Source organism: Limulus polyphemus, unplaced genomic scaffold (genome assembly GCF_000517525.1).
Source record: "Limulus polyphemus unplaced genomic scaffold, Limulus_polyphemus-2.1.2 Scaffold644, whole genome shotgun sequence".
Lineage (NCBI taxonomy): Eukaryota > Metazoa > Arthropoda > Merostomata > Xiphosura > Limulidae > Limulus > Limulus polyphemus.
In genome coordinates, this window is record NW_013666254.1 from 397,657 (window position 1) to 421,248 (window position 23,592).

Here is a 23,592-nt window from a genome sequence, read left to right on the forward strand (position 1 = left end):
TCTTTCTGTAATTTAGTTAAACTTACTCCACTTTTGTAGTGCTGGTAAAAAACGAAATCAAGAACAAAAATTAAGCAAAAATAACTTTTAAAAAAGTTAAATTGTTTCAACATTTGTTGAAAATAGAGGGGTAATTGTAGTAAACTTTAGCTTTATATTTTACTAATGGTAGAGGTAGACCACAAGATTCTTAGTAAAAAAAAAAGAAACCTTGCTTTGATCCAAACTAAGAAATGACTTTATACTCTGTGAGGGAATTTCCAGTTTTGGATATGACATTTGAATTATCTTACTTGCATAAAAAAAAAGCATAGTTCATATTGTTTAATAAGATCTGTGTGTTGTATATTCAGAGTAGCATTGCATTTATTTTTAAGTAAAACCACTGTGCAGTTTTGAACTATTCATAAATTTACAAATGAAGAATGCATGTGTATCTTACACATACAAATCATATTCTTCATCTGTAGAAGCACGCGTATGCTTCATCTAAGTAAAATGTTCTACAAAGAAAAGTTTTTCCCTGAGCATAATTTGAGTATAAACTAATAAATTTTTAAGAACTTGTTTTCTGTCTTCTTCTGTACGTGACAGTAAAAGAATTGATTTTTGTTTGTTTGTTCTTGTAGATGTTAATTTTCAAGGAGAAGATGGACTTGTTCCTCTCCACTTTGCAGCTAGATATAAAAAACCAGCTAAAAGAGAAGTAAGTGATATTTTATTTTTATGTTGTTGTCTGTGTGAAGAGAGAAGTAGGTATTTTTCCATGTGCTAAGAAAAGACAAAAACAATAGAATTCAGGGCAAAACAATATCTAATTCAGTAATAAAGGTTAGTAACAGGCTTCTGTAAAGCTGATGAATTGGTTAAATAAAACATAGTTTTTTGTATAGTCTGTGTGTTGCTGTCCTGCCAAGAATGAGATGCATTTACTTCTGGAAGAGAGGAAATTCAAGGAAAAAAAAACAACAAACAATAGTGAATGTAGAGTGGCATTTAAAGCCCTTTTGATGCATAATTGCATATAACAACCTTTATTCTACCAAAGACACATGCACAAGAATTGGTAAACAACACTCGTTGTTCATAGAAAAAATATAATATCAGGACTCCACATTATTCATATATGATGTATCAATCAAGGAAGATGGCACAGATGCTGTAACAGGAGAACTCAAAACATGTGAAGATAGTATTTAAACTTATGAGATGTAAAATAAAAACTTGACTTAGTACTATCAAATAATTTTATTTATTTTATAATTCTTTTTACCGACAACAAATGGGAGTTGTCATCTTGCATCTACTTTTACCATCATTTTCATGCTCTCTCTTGAAATAAATCATCTCTCTGAAAGTCCTCTTACGTTGGTATTCTATACAAAATATATAGATGACATATTTTTCATCTGAACTTGTGGTCAGGAGGGTCTCAGTGAAGTTTTTGTTTTCATAAATGAATTTCACCCATAGTCTAGTTTACCATGAACACCTTAACAGAAACAGGATTGTTGCCATTCCTGGATATTTATCTCATGTTGAGCTGTGATGATTTCCTAACACATTATTGTACATCAAACACACACACACACACAGTGGTATCCTTTTAAACTGTGATTCTGTACATCTGCTTTCAACAAAACAGTCAGTTGTTCAATCGTAATTGTTGCAAACTTTTCGTAATGCCTCTAATGTTACAGAACAAAGGAGTATAGATAAAATTAAACATCACCTTCAGTAATATGGATACACAACTCACGCCAATAATAAAGCAAAAACAAATACATGGAAAGAAAAATTGCCCCAAAATTATATTGGAGAAACATTTAGACCTTCATATCAGAAATGCAAAGAAAAGAGATGATTATCAGCTTTTCCATTCACACTACATTCTTAGCACTATCCCTACTCTCTAATATTCCTTTAACAACAGATATTGTTTCAAAGACTTTAAACTATGTTTATACAAAAATAACATGATCACTACTTCAATAAAGTCAAACCTTTTTGGTGATAAATATAATTTTTAAAAAATGTTTGGAATAAGTACTCCATCTAGAGGCTCCGATACTTTTTTATATTTTCTATGAACATCAGTATTGTTGTTGGCCAAATCTAGAATGGAATTCCTGAACATGTTTTGACAAATAATTTTGTCTTTTTTTTTTAAGGTTCCTAGTGAAATGATTTTGGATTAACTGTTGTTAAAATATTATTTTTTACTGCGTCAAATATATATTATGTATAAAAAAATCTTAGTATATGAAATCATGCTGCCACATACATTGACACAATGTGTGAATGTTGCATTTAAACTTGTTAAAAGATGACTGTCCCAATAACTTTTTTTTTGAAATAGAAGTATTCATGTATTAATATTAAATTCTGATTAGCAAGGTACCTACTTAGAACAAAGCCTCCCCCCATTGGCTCAGAGGTAAGTCTGACTTATAATGCTAAAATTAGTCAAATGTACATATTATGTATATAAAAAAAAATCTTAGTATATGAAATCATGCTGCCACATACATTGACACAAATCAAAATTAGCAAATGTGGCTTTTCCTCTAACCATTATAACTAAATGCACCTTAAAATATCTATTTTATTGGTCTAGGAATGAAATACAGATATGGCTACTGCAAATATCAAAGAGTTTTAAGATGAATTTAAGCTCAGAGGGAAATCTGTTTCAAAAACCTGGCCAGTTTAATTTATCTGACCAATGCAGCATAGTAATGATTGTATTGTAAAATAATCCAATTGTTCATTGCAACATTTTGCTAACTTTTTGTAGCTCCTGTTCTTGTTATTATGTGAAAGAGCATATGTAATAGATCAAGACCTCATTCAAAATAATCTTTTAAGACGTTTACATTTCTTTTTTTATAATGTTAATTATAGTGCTTTTTGAATCCGATACTGCTGATTGGAAAAACAATAATGAAAAATAGCATTTAATTAAGTTTACTCTCCAGTTGAATGTGTTTATTCATCAGTTTCAGTTGTTTGGTTTCTTCAAAATAAATATGAGTAAAACATTGTCACATTTTTTTGTGAAGTGGGGGATGGGGTTGGGGAGGGGAATTGAACCCAATATCAGCACCCAATTCTGTGTATGAATGTTGCATTAAAATTTGTTAAAAGATGACTGTTCCAGTAACTTTTTTTGAAATAGAAGAATTCATGTATTAATATTCTGATTAGCAAGCTATCTACTTAGAACAAATACCCTTTGTGGGCACAGCGCAGATAGCCTGTTATGTAGCACAACAAACAAACAAACAAACAAGTTCAGATCAAAAGTGAAAGTCAACCCAGTATTGAATATAGCTGATTAAAGCTATGATGAAAGAATTGGTACAAAGGATAATCAGATCAAGTAGATTTCAAATAGTTAGAAACTCGATTGCTTTCAAATGATTTCCAGAGTGAAAAAAAAAGGCTAAAGGTTAAAGAGTGTGTGCTAATAAATATGAAAAAATTTACACATCACATGAGCAGGAAGTGTTTGTCAAGATGACAGTGAAAGCTGACCAATCCCAATTCAAGAAGGTTTGTCATTAGGCAACGGAAATGTTGAGGGCATGTTTCTCATTCAAAGTAACATACTATTGAATAGTATGATGAATTATGTGCTTATATATAATAATAATAACTATCATCTAATGTATAAAGAGAGAAAATAGTTTATTCAAAAGCACTTTAATCTAGGAATCAAACCATAAGAAATATGCAAAAAATGTTAATTTCAAATAAAACTTTTTTATATTATTTATTTATTTTTTTAAGGAATGAAAAACAATAAAGCAATAGAATAGAATAAAATGTGGAATAACCCTTCTTTGCTTATTTATAAATTTATTAAGAAAGGAACACAAGTTGACTACCTTTAGGTTAATAAATAAGGTGCATAGAAATGAAATAAGTTACTATTGGATCTTTTTTTTTAAAAAAACTTTACTTAGGTCAACAATTCCAGGATCAAGATTTATGCCATTTGGCATTAAAATATTTAGAGTTGCCATGCAGAAAGGTTTCTTAATTTCTCTATCTAATTTTGATGTGAAACCAATGTCTGTAGCTATAACTTTAATGATGGGAAGGTCAGGCATGTTATAGCTCTTAGCAACAGGAAGTTCTTTGTTTGTGGTAATCAAAGACTTGTGATTGGTGATATGTTCTCTTATAGTTGTGCTGATGTGTCCCACGTACTAAAAGTTACATTTCTAACAATAGATTAAATATACAGCATATTTAATGATGCAAGTTATGGGTTTTATGATTTTATGTTGTTTGTGGTAGTCTTTATCAGAGAACTGGTTTGTATGAAACTTTGTAGAATGGGCGGCAACTGCCTGTTGTAGAGACATAAGTGTAGAGATCGACATTTCAAAAATCTTCTGCCTTTCATTCTCTACACGTGTGTCTCTACAACAGGCAGTTGCCGTCCATTCTGCAAAGTTTCGTCATGAATACTCTGCCTAAACAATTTATCAAAGAATTGGTTTGTATGTTGCATACACTTGCAGATTTGGCAGTGTTTGTTATTACCAGGATAACTTCCTCCTCGTGGGTGAGTGGTTAAAGTTGACCTTAGCATGAAATAAATGGGACTTTGAAGGGTTTTTTTCCAAAAAGGAACAATAGGAGTGTCAGAATTTAAAATATAATTTTTTTTACCAATTGTCAAAATAAAGGCTTTTACTTATACTTCTTAATAGTATAAATATATAATGTGTTGTTGTTTGGCTTAGGATTATTCTACAGTAGGTGTCTGTGACTTGTTGATGATAAATTCAACTATAAATGAACACCATGCACTTCACTTGTTTTCAAAATGATATATACATGTATATATATATATATATATTAAGAACAAGTTTAGACATATGTACAACAAATACTTCACACTATAGAGATTATAGTCATATCATAAACACTATATATATAGTTCTCTTCTTCTTGTCAAAAGTCCACTTAGGCCTATTCAATTGCTTTAGAATTTCAGTTGACAAGCCAAACTATCTTCTCTATTACTATCGCACTAGTATTCTGTGTGTGATTCACTTACAATTGTGACACAAATTACCATCGTTTAGTCTTTTTTCTTCAAAATATCCTCTGTTCCTTTAGTCAAAGTGTACTCAGACTAATTCAATTACTTTAGAACGACACTTTTAGTTGTACTCTTACATGTTAAACGTTAGGCCTATCACTTCTACGGTAGTTAACTTCGCACCTAACTTTTCCTTGCCAGCAAATTTACTCTCTTCTGCTATTGTCTGTCTGCTGTTTCCACTCGTCTCACGTTATTTATATCTCTCACTTAATCATCTGCCTGCCTTCTAGAAATCTCTATATTCTCGTAGTCAATGTATTGCAAGCGATGGTCGATAGTCTCAACATCAATGACTTATAAACACAACTTCCTCCAATTGACTGTTTTTAACTCTTATTATAACAAAAACTAAACAGTAATAAAATATTCACTCACAAAAATAAATTAATCAATAATATCTAAACTAAACAGTCTTTTATATCATGATAAGGAGCATTAAGAAAAATTTATTTTAGTTGACCATTAAGCTGCAGGAGATGAAGGTACTTCTTCGGGACCCAAGGTAGGTTTTTCAGTTATAGGTGATAGGTAATAACCAGTGGAACACAAGGGAAGCTTGTGTGTGATGAATTTTTTAAGGCATGACCAGTGAATTTAAATCTAAATGTGTTCATTTTAATATGTGATTTTTGTTTATTTATAGTTAGCAAACACCCCTCATAATGATGAAGATGCAAAAGATGATGCTTTCACTTCAGTGATTAAAATTCTTGAATCTTCAGGGGCAAATGTGAACTCCAAGGACAAATATGGGATGACAGCTCTACATTATGCAGCAATGCGAGGAAATGAACTAGCAGCAAGAGAGCTTTTGGACTGTTCAGAGATAAACACAGAGGTACCAATTATTACTTTATCTGATCTGTTCATGTGAAATATAATGGCATGTTGTAAGTTTACGTGAAAAATACCTTTTAGTTTTTCCTGTATCTAATCAATATCTCAAGAAATGCTAAATGAATCTAATGTAAAAACATTGAAATGAGTAATTTTATTAGTATGATCTGCAGTTGTCATCTATTGGAAAAGAAAATTGCAGATTTTTTGTCATTCGTTGTTTTAGTTTCTTGAAACTACAAAGACAAGATATTTTTAAAGATGTTTTCTGCAATTTCTGTAACTTCTTTTTACTTGCAAATTGAAAATTCATGTTAAAGGGCATGTAAAATTTTAAGCAGTCAAAAATATTCATGAAAAAAAAGTGTTAGAAAGTGTATTTAGTTTAATAATTTAGACTTCTTTCAGTTTTGTGTTTTCCATGGTACAAAATCTAAGTTTGTTTGCAACCATTTTTGTTTTATACTATTTCATTGAAATATAATTATTAAAATGTGCTGTCTCAAACACTGAAGCCATGGGTCTGAAGGTACAAGGTTCGATATACAATATGCCAGTGAACATGCCTCACACTTTTAGCTGAAGGAATATTATAACTGACAGTCAACTCCACCATTTGATTAATAGTAGCCATATAGATAGCAACTAGTTGATCTCCCTGTACTTAGCAAATCAAAATTAGTGATGGCTATGCTTGAACTCCAGGGACTTGTTTCCTAGGTATTTAGCTTATATGTCCAGTTTGAAAATACTAAATATCAACCTGTTCCAAATTAAATGATTGCATCACTCAAGTGTAGACAATTCTGCTATACAACAAAACCTGACATGTCATTATTCATTATAAATTACAAAAATGGTCAACTTTATAACTTATCTCTTCATTCATTTCTTTGACCAAAAGATAAAATTCATCAAGTCAAACAAGTGATAGGGTTATAACAGGTATTCGTTTAATATTCAAGATTCAGACCATACAGTTGACTTGCAGATATTAGTACCAATTTAGCAGCTGAATAGTTAAAATTCTCAAATCATTTACCTAACATCTGTTATAGGTACTAAGAAGTAGTGTAGGAAACTCTAAATTATAAATAATGAACAACACAAAATTAATTAACAACTTTATTAATGTAGCTTAGAAATAACATAAATGTGATTTGTTTTTAATAAGAATTACAAAAAATTATTATTATGAATAACACATGTTTTTGTATTTGTTTGCATAAATGTTTTTATTCTGTTAGGTAGACTAACCTCTGAAATAGTAAATGCATTTTCTTTTTGAGTTGTTTTCATGTTGTCAGAACCATGGGACTTCAAAATTCCAAATTAAAATCCTTCACATAATGCAAAGTATATATATCACCTTGCCTGGAATTCTTCACTCTCCCACATTGCAGGTGACGTATTGTGCATACATCAGTATAATGTACATGAGCCCTGACTTCTCACCAAAAAGCAGTATTTCTTGTTCAATATTGAACTGATAACTTTTTATTATTTACAAATATTAGGAATTTTTCTACATCTGTAGAGGCCTTACTCTCACAGTCTTCCTCTAGCATGAATTATCCAATTTCTTTGGCTAGCTGTTTCTGTAAGGTTTTGGAGAGGATGGTTAATGTTCATCTTATTTCATCCTCTCACCCACCTAATGTAGTTTTTGTCAACAGTGCTCAATCATGGACCACCTGATTTGCCTCGAAACCTCAATCAGTGAAGCCTTCCTCAAGAGAGAGCACCTTGTTTCTGACATCTTTGATCTTGAGAAGGCTTATGATGCTACATGGAGGTTTGGCATTTTGTGGGACCTCCACTTCTATGGGTTGTGTGGCCATTTACCCATTTTTATTTGTAACATTTTACTTGACAGGCAATTCCAATTCTGTGTGAGTTTTACCTTTTCCTGTCCTTTCACACAGGAACTTGGAATCCCTCAAGGTTATGTCTTTAGTGTCATCCTTTTCAGTATCAAAATCAATGTTATCACTAAACAACTTCCTCCTGTTGTAAACAGCCTATGTCAATGATTTCTACATATCTTGTTGGTCGTCAAACATGAGGATTATTGAGCAGCAACTTCAGACAGCCCTCACTCGCTTGTAGAGGTGGACCACAGCAAATGTTTTACCTTTTCTTCCTCTAAAACCACTTGCTGAATCCAGTGACAGTTCATCCTGCCATGGCTCATTACCACCCCCACCTGTGACCTTTCTTTGAGTCATCTGAGGAAGGCAGATACTCCCAGTTGGAAATACCATCTTCTCTTTGCCAAACATCTTTCAAATCATTTATCTGTTCCCATTTTTACGGATGGTTCTAAATCAGGTGAATCTGTGGGCTTTGGCATAGTTTGTTGTGGCTCGGTGGTTGCTCACAAAATCCCCTCAATCGTTTCTGTGTTGACTGCTGAACTGTATGCCATTTCTCTTGCCCTGGATCACGTAGAAGCTAAGCAATACATTAACTGTATTATTTACATTAACTTTCTTAGCTCTCTGTTGGCCCTGGAATTGGTTAATGTAATTTCTCACCCTGTTCTTGTCACTATTCAGAAACAACTGGCCCATTTTTGACTGTCTTCTGTCTTTATCTAGTTTTTCTGGATTCCTGGCCATGTTGGTATTTGTGGGAATGAGCTTGTGGCACCGCAGCTAAGTCTGTCTTCTCCGGTGCTATTACAGCTGTGCCTGTCCCATATATGGACTATGGTTCTGTGTTCAAGGCCCAACTTCACACCAGTTGGCAGTCAAATTGGGGTGAGCAACTTCATAACAAGCTTTTCCAGATCAAACCTACTGTTATTTTTTTGGCTGTATAGTTTCTGTAAGGATTGACAGGAGGAAATTGTCTTGTGTAGGCTATGCATCGGTCACAGTTTTTTTACTCATCATTTTCTTTTATATGGGACTCATCTGCCATGTGTGGCCTTTGTGACACTCAGGTCACAACTGCCCACATTTTAGACATGTGTTTTCTCAGGTTTTACCCTTGATGTTGGACAGTGTCATTAGCAATGGTGACACTGTCCAGCTTGATAGTATTTTTATTTTCTTATGGGCCATTGGCCTTTTTGGATCTATTTGAGTTACTTACCTGATTTTTGTTTAGCTTTTAACTTTATTTCTTTTTACTTTGTGTAGTGTTTTACTTCTTGTTTTTATTTTTATATCAGTTGTTTGGTACAAATAGCTATTTTGCTTTGTGCCAATAAGCTCCAACAACCAACCAAACAACCTCATTCTTGCAGCCTCTATTTTGCAGCATTTTCTCTACTACTTTTTGTTTTCATTCTCAATATCTTCATCTACAAACTTGTCATTTCTTATGCTTGAACAGTTTAGTAGACTCTTCCTTGGGATCATCAGATCCAAATTATCTGGCTGTGGATGCTCTGTCTCTAATTTGGGAGAGCCTTATTCTTTATGCATACTGTCCTCTCCATCTTCTTCATGTGCTCACCAGGATCAGTTACTAGGTCCTGCTTATCACTTCACTTAGCAATTTAGCCATGGTTTCCCCTATTATATCAACTTTCTAATGGAGAACCTGTCCCATTACCACCTGTTTATAGCTGGCTGTTATTAGCTCCTTTATCCAAGAAGCCAGATTATTTTATAGAGTGGCTTATACAGTGCTAGTCCTCTCTTGGTGATATTCTTCTATAACAGTCTATCAATCCTATTGAGCTACCTGCAGGAGTAAATGCTCATGGCTTATCAATTCCTCCCATTGCTAGTTACAGAGTTACTTTTTCTGCCACTTTCATATGCCATGGAAGCCATCCATCTCTTTTGTCCCCATTGTTGAATAACCTCTTCCAAAGCTTTTCTTCTTCAGTGGCTTAGACACTGTCCTAAATGGTACTTGGGTTTATTCTATTATTTTCTAGCATCTTCCCCTTTTTGAGCCCTTAGTGGCATGCTCACTGTAACATTTGTTTCTCTTTTATCTTTTATTGATAGCGTCAGGCAGAAAACATTTCCAATATCTATGTCCTTGATGCTTCACATTTGGGCTGCAAGAGAAAGTGTTAATTTCTTCACCTGCTTTGTTACATATCATGACTGAACCTGATTCTCATTCTGAATAATGGTTTTATATCCAGTTATGGCTGTTCATTATTATCTTGCCCATAATGAATTGTTTGAGAAAGTCTTAGAAAAAGTTGTTTATTCCGTACAACAAATCATGCTTTTTGGATCTTGCTCCACCTAAATTGACAAATTGTTATGTGCCATTAATCTATCTTTTATCATCATATTTCTAAATTCCACAAAATTGAATTTCATGTTGAATCTCATCGAATTTGGCATCCCACTCACAGTACCCTTTGGAGAATATCTTGTGGTGGCATGTAGACCAAATGTGTTCTTGAAATTTTATTTACATCATATTGCTACCTTTTCAGCTTCAGGATTCTGTTTGATTCCAACTGTGATTATTCAAGCCAGATGAAATCCCTAGAAGTTAGTTATTCTCTGTTACCGGCTTGTTTACCACACTTATGTTTATTCAGTGCCCTTGTTACTAGTTCCAGGGGTGTCTAAAGTTGAGCAATAAATATACATAAAAAAGTCTCTCCTTATGATATGATACGTCATGTATGAAATTGTCCAACTGGGACTCTGGCATGTCGAATATGCTTCTGCATTTGTCCTAGATGAAATTCCACCTTCTATGCTAGAAGCTTCATGAAAGGGTTATTAAATCAAGAAATGGGTAGAGGATGCCATCTGGTGGCTGATGATGCCTCAGTGATACTTTTTCCCAACTGCATATACACATCCTTGTAGAGTATTCAAGATGTCAGAGATGTTTTCTATATGATGCCTCATAGCTCAAGCAAGATGGGGATCACCTCATATCTTTATATTTTTCCATAACCTTAATTGTTGTTCCTATTGCATCTTCATCAAATTATCAAGCCCATTCTTGCATCACCAGAGGTCTTTTTAATTCTTCCTAGTTGCCCACTGACTAGGCTGATTTCCTGACTTAACTTCTCAGAGTAGAATGAAAGGGGCCTTAGCTGCAGGAGCATGTCCAGTCTTTAGTTATTACTGATCTCCTCCTCTGATAATCTTCCACTTCAGGTACAGGTTGATCCTGCTTACCTGTTACATCACCACCTGTGACATCTCCTAAGAAAACACTAGTTTTTTTATTACTGCCTAACTGACATTAATTAATATATATATATATATATACATCTTATTAATTGGTGTCCAGGGTGAGGTGGTACCTTGCTGAAACAAATTCCTTTTCTGAGTATACTCACTTTATTCCACCAACCTCATTGGGGCTGGACAGCTCCAGTAAGTTTTTCAGTGTATGCAGTCCATTGACCTTTACTCTGATTTTGAATTCTACTCAAACTCTGCTTAACCACTTATTTCATTTGTTGTGGTCAAGGTTGTCACTTTCCTGCTTAAGAACCTTTTGGAGAACTGATGTTCCTTGTGATCCTCTTCAGTTCCCTCCATCATTTAATCATAGGTATTCTGGCAGCTTTTAGTATTTCATAGGTAAATCTTGTTTTAAATTTTACAGTTTCAGCATTAAAATGAATTTCAAACAGGTATTTACCTCTGAAATGCATTCCCACTCATTTTTCCACAACTATGTTATTATCATCATGCTTGGAACCCAAGAAATCTAGATTTAGGCAGGAAAGCTTATGTTCATCTGTTCTCCTAATGCATATGTAATAAGCAACATGGTAGGTTGGAGAGTGGAGAATTCTGGGTAAGTTGACCAATGTTCTGTATTGCATAAAGGATATTCTGAATTTGAAGCCACAGGGTTGTTGACAGCATGAAAGCAACCCAACAAGAAAAGGTTTTTAGAATTTTGGAAGCAATTACCTGTTTGAAGTTAATTTTTATTCTAAAAATGTAAAAGTTTAGATACTTCCAAAAACAAATTGTCCTGCTTTCTTTTGTCAAACAATCTTATTAAAATGATATGAAATAATTTGAGTATGGTAAGTATATATTATTACTTTCTTCTAAGCAATCATCATAATCTTTATCAGTCTAAGTCTATTCTAGTCAGTATTTACTAAGTAATTACCCATGAGCAACACTAGATTTTTGAAGTAATTTAGTATCAATATATTTATTTTAATATATGGTACTGCTTTGCAGTTCACTTTAAAACCACCAGCTTCTTCAAAGTAGTCCCACTCAAGACTTTTGCATTTTAAATCGCTCAAGGTAATCAGTGAACACAGAGGTTATCACTGAATCACACTCTTCACACCACTGATAGCAATTTCCAACTAAATCAAAATCTTGGAGGTCAGAATGACTTATTTACAAGTAAAACAATTGATAAGATAGCACTTGCTGACAAGTTACAATGTGCTTATATATTTCAGAGCAGTTATGAATCAATTAATTCTAATTATTATAAGATTTTTGTCTTTTGACTTTGCATGCACCAAGTTTGAATTGTATATTAAATTATCTATATTAATTACTAGATTAATATTTAGTTCAGGTTTGTATAGGTATGTTGTCTTGATCCAAGGTTAATGATAAATACTACAGGTTGAAATTGAAAGAAATGTGGACATGTCCATACAAGATTAGACTGTTCATAGAATTATTTTGTCTCCATTTAGAAATATTGACAGTTTTCAACATCTTACAGGGCCAACAACAGTATGAGTATTCACCTGGAATTATTATATGTCTTTCATGCATTTACTGTTATTGTTTACTACTTAGTCTGTAATTTGTTTGCCTTTTTCTGAAATTTCATATTTACTTTTGAATCTATTTGTATGCCCCATAGTTTCCATCGTCTTGAGAAACAATTGAGACTGTTTGTTTAATTAAATAAATATGTCAGAAGAATTGGAATCCATACAACATTGGGAGGTAAATGTAATAAAATAAAATTACTGTAAAATCATATATATTAAGCCTGATGTCACTAGACAAAATAAAGCTGTTTCTATTTACCATTGTGTTTTTACTTTGATTTTATTTTACCGAATAAATACATCGACTATTCAGCACCCAAATATTTATTTATTAAGTCAAAAGACTTGGCCATATATTTGGTAGCTTGCCAAACACTATTAATTACATCTCTAACAACTGTAACATTTTGGAAGTTTTTTAGTTCAATGTATTTTAATAGTTTACTCACTTTTAAGTTATTGTTTTTTTTTATTTCTATATAATAGTAAAATGTTGGCTACAGTGTAATTGCTGAAATGAAACTTTTTCAGTAGACTAGAGTGGTAATTTTTATAAAGTAATTATTGTGGAAATATGTTTAAGTTCTCCACCATTATCAGTAGTACAAGCATGAAATTAGATTGAACAGTGAAAATAAAAGAAATAGTTTAAAACTTGAATTTTGTTATGGTCTACACCAACAAGGAGCAAGGTGAATTTGTGTTTTTATTTTAGAACACCTGCATTTTAAGCAGCCTTTAACAATGTTACGTACATATTTGTAAGAGGACAATTTGTTGAAAATCTTCATAGACACCTCATTATCCTTAGACATTTTAATAATATATTTGTATGTCAAGGCCCATGGCTTTGGTTTTTGGTTCAAACTCAAATTGTTATTTATGGATATAATGTTTTTCTGTAGGTCAGAAAGTACAAAGCAGAAAAAACAATTTTCAGATACAGAATTTTTACTTCTTCTACTATTAATGCTTACAAGTTTTTATAATATAGTAAATTTTGTCTAAAGAACTATTTGAAGAAATTGAATGTGAGAAAATGGCCCACATTCTACAACAGAATATAATACAATATACATTTGTTTATATATAACACCAAGCATGGCATGGCCTGGTGGTTAAGGCACTCAACTCGCAACTTGAGGATTGCAAGTTTGAATCTTCGAACAAACTCGTTCTATATGATTGCCGACTGGGCTAGCCAGCCAGGTGTAAATATTTGTGGCTTACAAAAATACCAGTCAACCCCTAATTCGATGGGACTAATATCGAAATGGGAAAAAAATATATAAATCCATATATGTATATATAAAACCTATATACACTAACCTTTGAGGGGCAAGAGGGGTCATCCTACTTTTTCCACAAAAATATTTGTGTCCTTGTTTCCAAATGTTTGCAAATTATGCATTTTAAACATTAAAACACACTTTTTTTTTCTCTAATTTAATGTTCACAGAGCTGAAAATTTGGAACCCTCACAAAACGTTTTCTATGTGATATAGAGTTATGTAAAACTCATATAAACTTCAATCTCGCGGTCTTGCCAACTCGGAGTCTACTTGCTGAAACTTATGTTTATTGGCTGGCAGTCAAAGATGGAGATATCTAAAAGTCTTTGCAGAATTATGTCAGTTTAGACTTCCTTTATGTGAAATATAAACTCAGTTGCAACAAAAGATAGGAAGTTGTGTTTCTTTTTTCTTTGTTAACATAATAAACATTAAAGATGCAATAAAAATACATAAAGGTATCAATGCTGAAAAGAAAGACGTATCATTTTCAAGAATTCTATCAATATGAAATTAGGTGAGGGGTGGTCTACCCTTGACCTAATTTCATAAAAACTACCAAATCAGCACAATTTGAGATAGTGATACAAGCTATCCTGTATCACTGTGTCAAGTTGCGCTGATTTAGTAGTTTTCCGAAAATTAGATGGGGGGGGGGCAACCCTAATCCCTTCCCCCTCATGACTTTCCTTGTATCATCCTATATTACTGTGTCAAGTTAGGTCTGCTTGATCAAGAAATGTAGAAACCTATAAGGAACAGATATGAAATGATAAATAAACAACCATGTATTTTTTTGCTGGACACACGTTGCAGTGCTACTATAGCGTGCAGTGTACACGGATATTTACACTATAGCTTGCGGTCTACACAGATACTATCATCATCACCGTTTTAACTTTTGTTTACTTGCAATTGGCACCATTTATTATAAGTAACGCTTTTAAACTAATAAAGTACAAAATACCATTACATATCATTTTTGGGGCAAATATAATCAGAATAAAATAAATTTCAGCAATCAAAACTAGCACAATTATAACCTAAGTTTAAGGTACTCTTTTGGAACACACAACTTATTAAATTATTACTGTTTGCTGAGCAAAAATGTGGATACATATAAATTATTTAGCATGAAATTATATTTTGGTGAATCATTAAAATGGTGATGATGATAGTATCTGTGTAGACCACACGCTATTGTGTAAATATCTTTGTATACCACATGCTATAGTAGCACCCACTTTGCCTTATATAGTAGATTGATGATATTTATTAGAAAATCAATTGTTTTACCAATGTTTTATTGTGATGTTTATCTATATCTCAAATATTACTGTGTACACAAAACATTTTTTAAAGAACAATTCACTAAAAATTCTAATATGAGTAATAAGATTTTTTATTATCAAGCAGTATAGTTCATTTAATTGAGAGAAGTTTGTTAATATGTGTTATTGATAAATGAACTGATAAAAACTATGTGAAACTGAAGTTTCATCCTTAATGCATTATAATTTACTGTATGAAAACTACTTTAAGTTTTAAATATTGTTTAATAAATCTTATATCTGTTAATATTTACTAATTCATTATTATTATCATGGCCAATTTAGTAATTTTTGCTTACATATTTTTTGGAATATCAATGAAGATGAAACATGTAACATTAAGAACATTTTTTTTTCTCTTAGGTTTATGACAAACAAGAAATGACTCCTCTTCATTTTGCTGCTATCTATGGAAACACAGAAATAGCTACCGTGTTGCTTGATGCTGGTGCTGCAATGGAAGTGTTTGATGAAGATTTGTCAACACCACTGCACAAGGCTGCAATGGAAGGGCATTTAGAGATTGTAAAGCTTTTTCTGTCAACAGGCGAATCCAAAGGATCACTTGAGGAGGTGTGTAAAGTTTAAAAGGATTTATTGACAAACCTTCTTTTTTGCTGGAACACTAAGTATACTGCAAACTGCAAAAAAACTTTAATGTAGAATATATAAAAACTTAATTTATTCTGGTCTTTCTGCAGATTTCATTCAGTACCCTCATTTTTTTTTTACTTTTTTTACAATGAATGTCCTATACATTTCTGCCTTCTTTTTGTCCTTCAGGTCACAGGTCTTCCAACTGAGGGGTTCACAAGAAAATGTTAGGGAAGCCATAGAAAATACACAAAATGTATAATTCTGTTAAGGTACTCAGTATCTACAGATTCAATGGGTGTAGGGTCTCAATCATGGTGCAGGTTGTTCTTGGGGGGTCATTATGGTTAGAAATTTTGGGAACTTATGCATTAGATCACAACGTTTGTAGTTTTTTTTCATACATATTCTTTGTTTATTTTTATTATTTTTTTACACTTGTAATACCACTTGAAAGGATACACTTTGTAGAAATTATAAAGCTAAAGTCTTTAGTGCTTTTTTTTTCATGGAAGGCACACTTTAAAAAAATTTTTAACTTTGTAAAAGTTTGAGGTTTGGCAGGTGTAAATTAACAATTAAAACTGAAAACAATATGACTTATTTTGATTAGAATGATTAAGCTTTTAGATGAGGTTATTGTGGCTACACAGTAATCTGTTCCTTTTACTCTTCCTTGAAGTGATCTAATTAAATGACTGTGTATTATATTTAAGATGATATCACACCGTGATGAAGAAAAAAACATGCCACTTCATTTGGCTGTGGAAAGAGGACACTCAGAAATAGTTAAACTTCTGTTAGACAAAGGTAAGAGCATGTTATTGACCCATTTTAAGAAATATAAACACTACTACATTATTTATGTGGGAAAGCAGTTTCTGCTTTAATAAGAGTACACAGGTCTGTGCCCAGACTGCACTTTTGCTGAGTTTTTACTCATTTGCATGTACTTTATCAGCTTACATGATTGTTCTTTAATCCAGCGTTTTATTTTATGATAAACACAATTGTGTGAAACAAAACTTGGTAGACAAAGACCTAAAAGCATGGTATATCACATGAATTACTGAAAAACAAAGTTTGCTCAGAAAACAGAAGTGAAATTTGATATTTAATCAGTTATTAGATGTTTAGCAACAAAAAGTTTCTAGCACAATATTTTAGCAAGTCATTTTAAGGACCAGTTACGTTCTAGCGAAACCACAGCCAAGGGAACTGGCTTTGAAAAATCACTGTGACTTTCACATATTCTGGTAGACCATGCTTTGGCATATCACTGCTCTGCATTTCCCTACTTAGACTCCCAGCATTTCTACTCACTTGTCCATTTGGAGGTTCATGGTTACTTTTTCCCAGCCTTAGTTTCTTGTTTTCCATCATGATACGCCTAACATGGCTCATTTTGGTGGTCAAGATGCTCTTTTGTCATGGGTACATTTGCCTCCCTCCCCATTGCGTGACTTGTGCATGGCTCCTTTTCTGTTCCAAGAAGTTTTGGGGGGGCATTCCTGACTCTTTAGTAACCAGAATTGAGTTGGCATGGTTGCATACCTTCCTTTCCTCAATGACCTCCTGTTTGTCCCAACCCCATCCTGAACCTGTTCTTGTGTCATCCCCCTCCTCCTTCTCCTTTCAGGTTCCAGTCTCTTGTATTCTTGCAGTTCACTGACAGTACTTGTTGCACCCTTCTGGGGCAACTGACAGTCTCAGAGTCTGTGTAGTAGGTTCAGGTCCTGTGGGGGCTGAACCTGTCTGCCTTTTCCATGTCTGGTTGTCCTTTACCATAGATTCTTGGGTTTTGTGGGTTGTTGTATTAAAGGGTCTGGTACCCCCATTTCGATTCTCGTCTTCCATTGTCCTTCCATCCCTTTTCCTTCTCTCTTATTTTGGATCCTGTTTACTGACAACATCTTGCAGTGGTGGTACTCGACCTGCTTCACAATGGTGCCATTGAATGGGAGATTCCTTTTGTCTGGGTTTTTATTCCCCTCTGTTTTTCATCCCAAAGATATTTGGTGAATGGCACCCTATCAGAGTGTTTTTAGCTCTGAACTGTTCTTGGTCTTACCTCGTTTAGCCATGGAGTCATTTTTGTCCCTTCATTGGGATTTCACTCCTGGTCTATGGAAGATGATGGTAGATATTTTGGTAGTCTCCCTTTTGTTTTTCATTTCTCCAGCATCCTGACTTTACCATTGTTTTGTCCATTGGGTTTGTGTTTTTCAGTTCCGGGCTCTTCTGTTCAGGCTCATCTTCACTCCCTATGGTTTTTGTTTGGTGGTCAGTGCTTTACCCAACTTCATCCTAACCAGCATCTTTGTTTTCACTGTTAATTATTGACTGGCTAATTCTAGTTCCCTCACAGTCCACCTCTGCCCTTCATACTTGATTTCTCCAATGAGAGGCTGCTTTGGTTGGTTGGTTGGTGGGGTTGGAGAAGTATTTACTCACCCCCACACATTATCTTGTTCATTGTGGGGTATTTTTTCATTCCCTCATCAGTTGGGCCAAACCTTCTCCCCTTTGTTTGTGTGTCATGTAGCTACTGGTTCTCAACCTATCCTTCTCCTTTTCTCCCACTGCACTAAAGGTTCTATCTCTTTATGGATGTTGGCTTCTCTGGAAGCCCTCATCTCTCTTGGTCATGCCCACATGCATCACCTTCAGTGAACTTTGATAGATCTGTAGAGCCTCATTTGGGATTCATTGGTTGCCCCTCTCCTCCTTCCTTACAGACCAACTTTGCCTGGTGGTTGGATCGAGATACCACTGTGAGTGTTACTCTTCCTCCTCCTTGTTTGGAATGCAACCTTTTTACAGATGCCTCTCTTCCCAGTTGGGGTGCCTACCTGGGTGGTGCACTCTAGCCAAATCCTCTCTCCATATCAAATTTTTGGACCCCTCTCAGTTAGGCATTGGTTCATTTTCTTCTGGCTCATCAGGACCAGTCAGTGATGGTCCCTTCCATCAGCTTGACTGTTGTCTAGTACATGTCCAGGCTAGGGTACACTTGGTTGAGATATATCTGTTTTTCATCGCAGGATTTCCTGTATTGAACCTACAGCCATCATATTCTCTTGATAGCTTGTCATTTTCCAGGTGCCCCTTTTCTCATTGGGGATTGATTACCTTGTCTTATAAAAATTCTCCCTACATAGTGGTCACTGGCCCCACTGGTATTTCTGTGGCTCTGTTCCAAGTCAGGCATGTGGTTCTGGATGTCTTTGCTACACATCTGAATTCCAAGTTCCCACTGTTTTGGTTTTCAGTTCCACATCCCTTGGCTGGGGTGGTAACTGCTCTCAGTTTGGATTGGACAGGCCTCTACCAGTAAGTGGTGTCACCTCCTCTTCTGCTCTCTCTTTCCCCCACTTTTTTCAATCAACCCTTGTATGGTGCATGTCACTCTTTCAGTCCCACACTCTATCTTCATAGGTGGCTTTTTCTGATCCCTAGCCAGGCATGCCAGTTTTTTGCAGCTTGTAGCATCCTTGTTTTCCCATTTTGGTCATCCATCCTCCATGGCTGTGTTCCAAAAGACATGGTACACATACCGTAGTTGGTCCATACATCATGGTTAACCTCTTTCTTATCCTTCTCTTCCCCACATCACTCCCTTTCTTAACTGGCTTTTCAGCAGAATCCTCTCAGTTTTTTCAGGCGATTGCACTGCTTTGCCACTCACATTTTGTTTTCAACAATATGCCCATGTCTTCTAATCGCCAATATTTTCCCTTTTTGTTTCTTTATTTCTCCTCACCCATCCCCCTTGTCCTGCCTCTCCCAAATTAGAACTTTAATGTCCTTTTTCTCAACCATTCTTTCCTGCCCATTCTTCGGCTGTTCGAAAGGGTAATTCCACCTTCACACCCATCTCCCTTCCTTCCTTATCACACTTTTATAACTATCCAATCTTGATCGCCTTCCCCGGCCAGGTTTGGGCTCACTGCTTTTACTGGTCATGTTTTCTTTATCTCTTCACATTATATCCATCACCTTTCTTTGCCCTGGCTGCTCATTTCTATCATTTGTTTGAGGACATCATTCATGCCAGTATGTGGATCACTCCCCATCCCTTTACCACCTAATTATTTTCTATTCTACAGGTTTTCATCTTCCTTGTGTCTCCATTTGCATTCCATAAGTGCCACTTTTTTTTTCTACCTTTTCTTTGCACAGACCCTTTTTGCATCTCAGGATTCCACTTTGGGGTGAGTGTTGCCTGACCGGGTATACTTATTCTTAAATCTGCATTGTAAGACCTGGGTGTCAAATATGCCCACCATTGAAATGGGGTGTTCTGAAAGACCACTTGCAGTATTTTGGTTCCATAAAAATGTTCGCCCCAGACCATACACTCATGAACTAACAGGAGTAAAGTATATAGGGACTTCTGCTCATCCCTGATTATCTGTGTCTAATAGGTCACTGGATTTGTCTGCTTTTCAAAATAAGGTGTCACAGTCATCCATTGCACTGTCTCTGGTGCAACATTCTTCTGTACTCTGCAATGCACTGTTTCCCCCTACTTCTAGTGGAGTATGGGAGTCCTTGCCACTTACCAGTTCTTAGACACTGGGGTGATGGAACATGGAGGCTTCCTCCTGAGTGTGATCAATCCCACTCAGTTGAGGGTAGGACGGCAGTGTTCTGCAAGTGTATATGGCATTGATGCTCTTCCTACCATGGACTTGATGTACAATTCCAGATGCTGTCAGGTGTTGGATGATGCATTCTGCCGACATGCAGTTTGCCCTTCTGGATCAGCTTTCTTCCTTTCTACCAGCCCCTGGATGTCAGTTCCTGGCAGATATGGTGATGTTAAAGCTGGACCAACCATATATGTCCTCACATGTGTTTGGCTGGGTGCTCTCCTCCTCCTACTGCAGACTGAATGATACATTCACAATGCTGCCTGGTGATGGACTGGAGATGCACCCCCATCATGCTGTTCACCTTCCTACCTTCTCTTGGATATGGTTGGGTTGGATGTGCACACATGTTTAAGCTGTGGAGGTCTCTTCATTATGCTGCTCTTATAGTAAGACAATTTCTCTTGGGCAAAGAGTATACCTGACTCAGAAGTGGTGCAGTCTCCCACGGGTATGTTTATTCACATACCCCATGGTCTTTCTTTGGATACTTTCTAAATGGGGATCATCTTCTCACCAGACATTTCACCAACTCCATGTAAAATTCTAGCTATTTGTGAGGGAAGGTAAGATATCATATCAGAAGTTAACGTTTTCCTACATTGAAAATGTTTTTATAATAGATACCTCTGTTTACATTTCCCACTCAAACTCCTCACTTCTGATGTCGGTTTTGTATGTATTGCCCAATCTCGAAGTGATTAAGAGAAGGTGCTAGTGATGATAGGAATTGTGTTGCACTCCTATTGGTGGAAGGTTGCATGATCATTTCCATGGTAGCATGCAGATGTCTCATGTGAGGGTAGGTTAGAGTGTCAAGGCTAGTGGTGAGCAAAAATTTGCACATATAGAGGGCAGTATAAGTTAAAAAAGCCATTTCTGAGAAGAGATAATTATCTATCGGAAATACATTTTCAGTGTATGAAAATGTCAACTTTTGTACAACAAAATATATGATTTTTGGTGTTACTTTGGTAGATATTAGGATGTCAAATAAAAAACTAATAAACTGGTTCATTGATTTTTTTTTTCAGGAGCTAAAGTTAATGTACCTCGAGTGAAGTTTGTTTATCCACTCCACTTGGCTGCTATCTCAGGAAACTTAGAAATTGTTAAAATGTTAGTACAACATAATGCAAGAATAAACTGTCTGAACATCAACCAGTCAACACCACTACATCAGGCAGCAGCTTTTAATCAAGTAGCAATTATTGAATATCTCTTGGAAAAGTAAGTATTATACATAAAGAGATCTACTTGTTGTGATTTAACCCAATAATGACAATGTACTTCAGACTGGAGCATGTTACATAACTCTCGTTAAACTTCTTTCCAATAATAATACCAGTGGGTAAAATTGTTTGAAACTTTTCAAGAACTTTCATAAAAGTATGAAGTTTGCAAAAAATAAAATATTTAGTTTTGAGTTTTTCTACTATTTCTAAAAAAAATTCGTTATTTAATGTAGGCTTTTGTGCTTGGTCTCTGAATAGTTCACCTGCAAGGTGATTTTCATGTGAAGTATAAAAAGTACTATTTTTTATCTTACAAATTTTCACATTTCATAATCTCTAGAACTTCCTAAATGAATATCAAAAGTTTTTTGAGGCATATGTTTATATTTTATTTGCTACTTTCTCTACAACATCACTAATTCTAGCTATTATCATCAATGTATGGTGCAGTGAAATGTTAAAAAGTAAGAAATAGAAAAAAAAAAAAATAATATATATATGTATACCTTTTATCTCTTCATTGAATAATTTTAAAATATCTTCGTTGGGTCATATGCGTAACTACATGTCTTTACATTTTCACTTGATGATTGATTTTTAATATTTTATTTTCCCTTTCATTTTCTTTATCTTTGATTATTTATGTCAACAAACATCAGTAGGTGTCTGTCGGCAATATAATGTTAACATTGGCAGAGATGGTTTACCCCCCAACAAAATGGTGGTTACAGTAGTTAACCTTATGAAAGCTGGTTGAGCAAGGCAAAGTATTGAATAAATTTAAAAATCATTAATCCCTTTGAATATGAACTTTAAAACACAAATAATACATAATTGTACATAATAAACAACCTTCTCTATTTGCCTTAGGAATTCCAAATAAAATTCTGGATGACTCCTTGATGATCTTATATTTTTATATTCATTTTTGTGTTAGTAAAATATACCTTTTTAGTTTTATAAATAATTCTTTAATTTTGTTTTTTTGCTAAGTCATTAAATGTTTTATTATCATGCACAGTCTTGTTTTTGTTATACAAAAATTCTGTTTTATATAGAAGGACAAAACTACTGGCTTTATCAGATTTCAATATAAATATTTTGTAATTTTCACTGAAAGATCTTGTTGCAACTTTATAATTGCAAATCCAGTGAAGGGCTGTTACCCAAAACGTTTTTAAATTTGGCAAGTGTTTCACCTTTTTTTTTCTTCAACTATTTTGTACTTTCATTGATATTATATAACATTAACAGTGATTAGATATTTCATTGCTCCATTTTTAGCAAAACTATCATGGAATGCAGAGACAAGGAACATTTAACTCCACTGCTAATTGCTGCATCAAAAGGTCATGAAGATGCTGTTACAGTACTTCTTGACCATAATGCTGACATAGGTGTTGTAGACAAAAGTGACAGAACAGCTGTATACTGGGCAGCAAAGGAAAATAATCTTGCAGCATTAAAGGTGGATACACATTGATAGAATTTGGTTGATAGTTCATCTTGTGTGGAATACATGTATCAACATTTGTTGGTACAGTTATAGTACAGATAGGTTAAAGTAGTTTATAACAACAACATTTATTTTGCATGATGTTTATTTTATTTTCTCTTTTTTGTCTGTTTTTATACTTTGTTCTCCAAGAGTCACAAGCTTATGGCTTAAATAAATTACTAAATTTGCACTCTGCAGTTTAAATTATAAGGAAATCCTAACACAAGGCATGTTTAAACTAAAATATATATGTTTCTTGTTTTAAAACTTAGTCTTTTATACATATGTATATATATATATATATATATATATA

At 34.3% G+C, this 23,592-nt stretch overlaps 1 protein-coding gene across 4 annotated transcripts in view; it reads left to right on the forward strand.

Annotated features, from left to right (window-relative positions):
- The window catches only part of LOC106459657 (transient receptor potential cation channel subfamily A member 1 homolog), an 88,349-nt gene that overhangs the window by 8,534 nt on the left and 56,223 nt on the right, over positions 1–23,592 (forward strand). For 3 of the 4 annotated variants that reach the window (XM_022386192.1, XM_022386191.1, XM_022386190.1), the window contains exons 4-9: positions 630–706; positions 5,766–5,960; positions 15,661–15,870; positions 16,608–16,701; positions 21,581–21,776; positions 23,066–23,249. In XM_022386192.1, coding sequence (XP_022241900.1) covers positions 630–706; positions 5,766–5,960; positions 15,661–15,870; positions 16,608–16,701; positions 21,581–21,776; positions 23,066–23,249 — 956 coding nt within the window. Of the gene's footprint in view, positions 1–629; positions 707–5,765; positions 5,961–15,660; positions 15,871–16,607; positions 16,702–21,580; positions 21,777–23,065; positions 23,250–23,592 lie in introns of those variants that run through there. The other variant, XM_022386193.1, reaches the window with a different exon arrangement.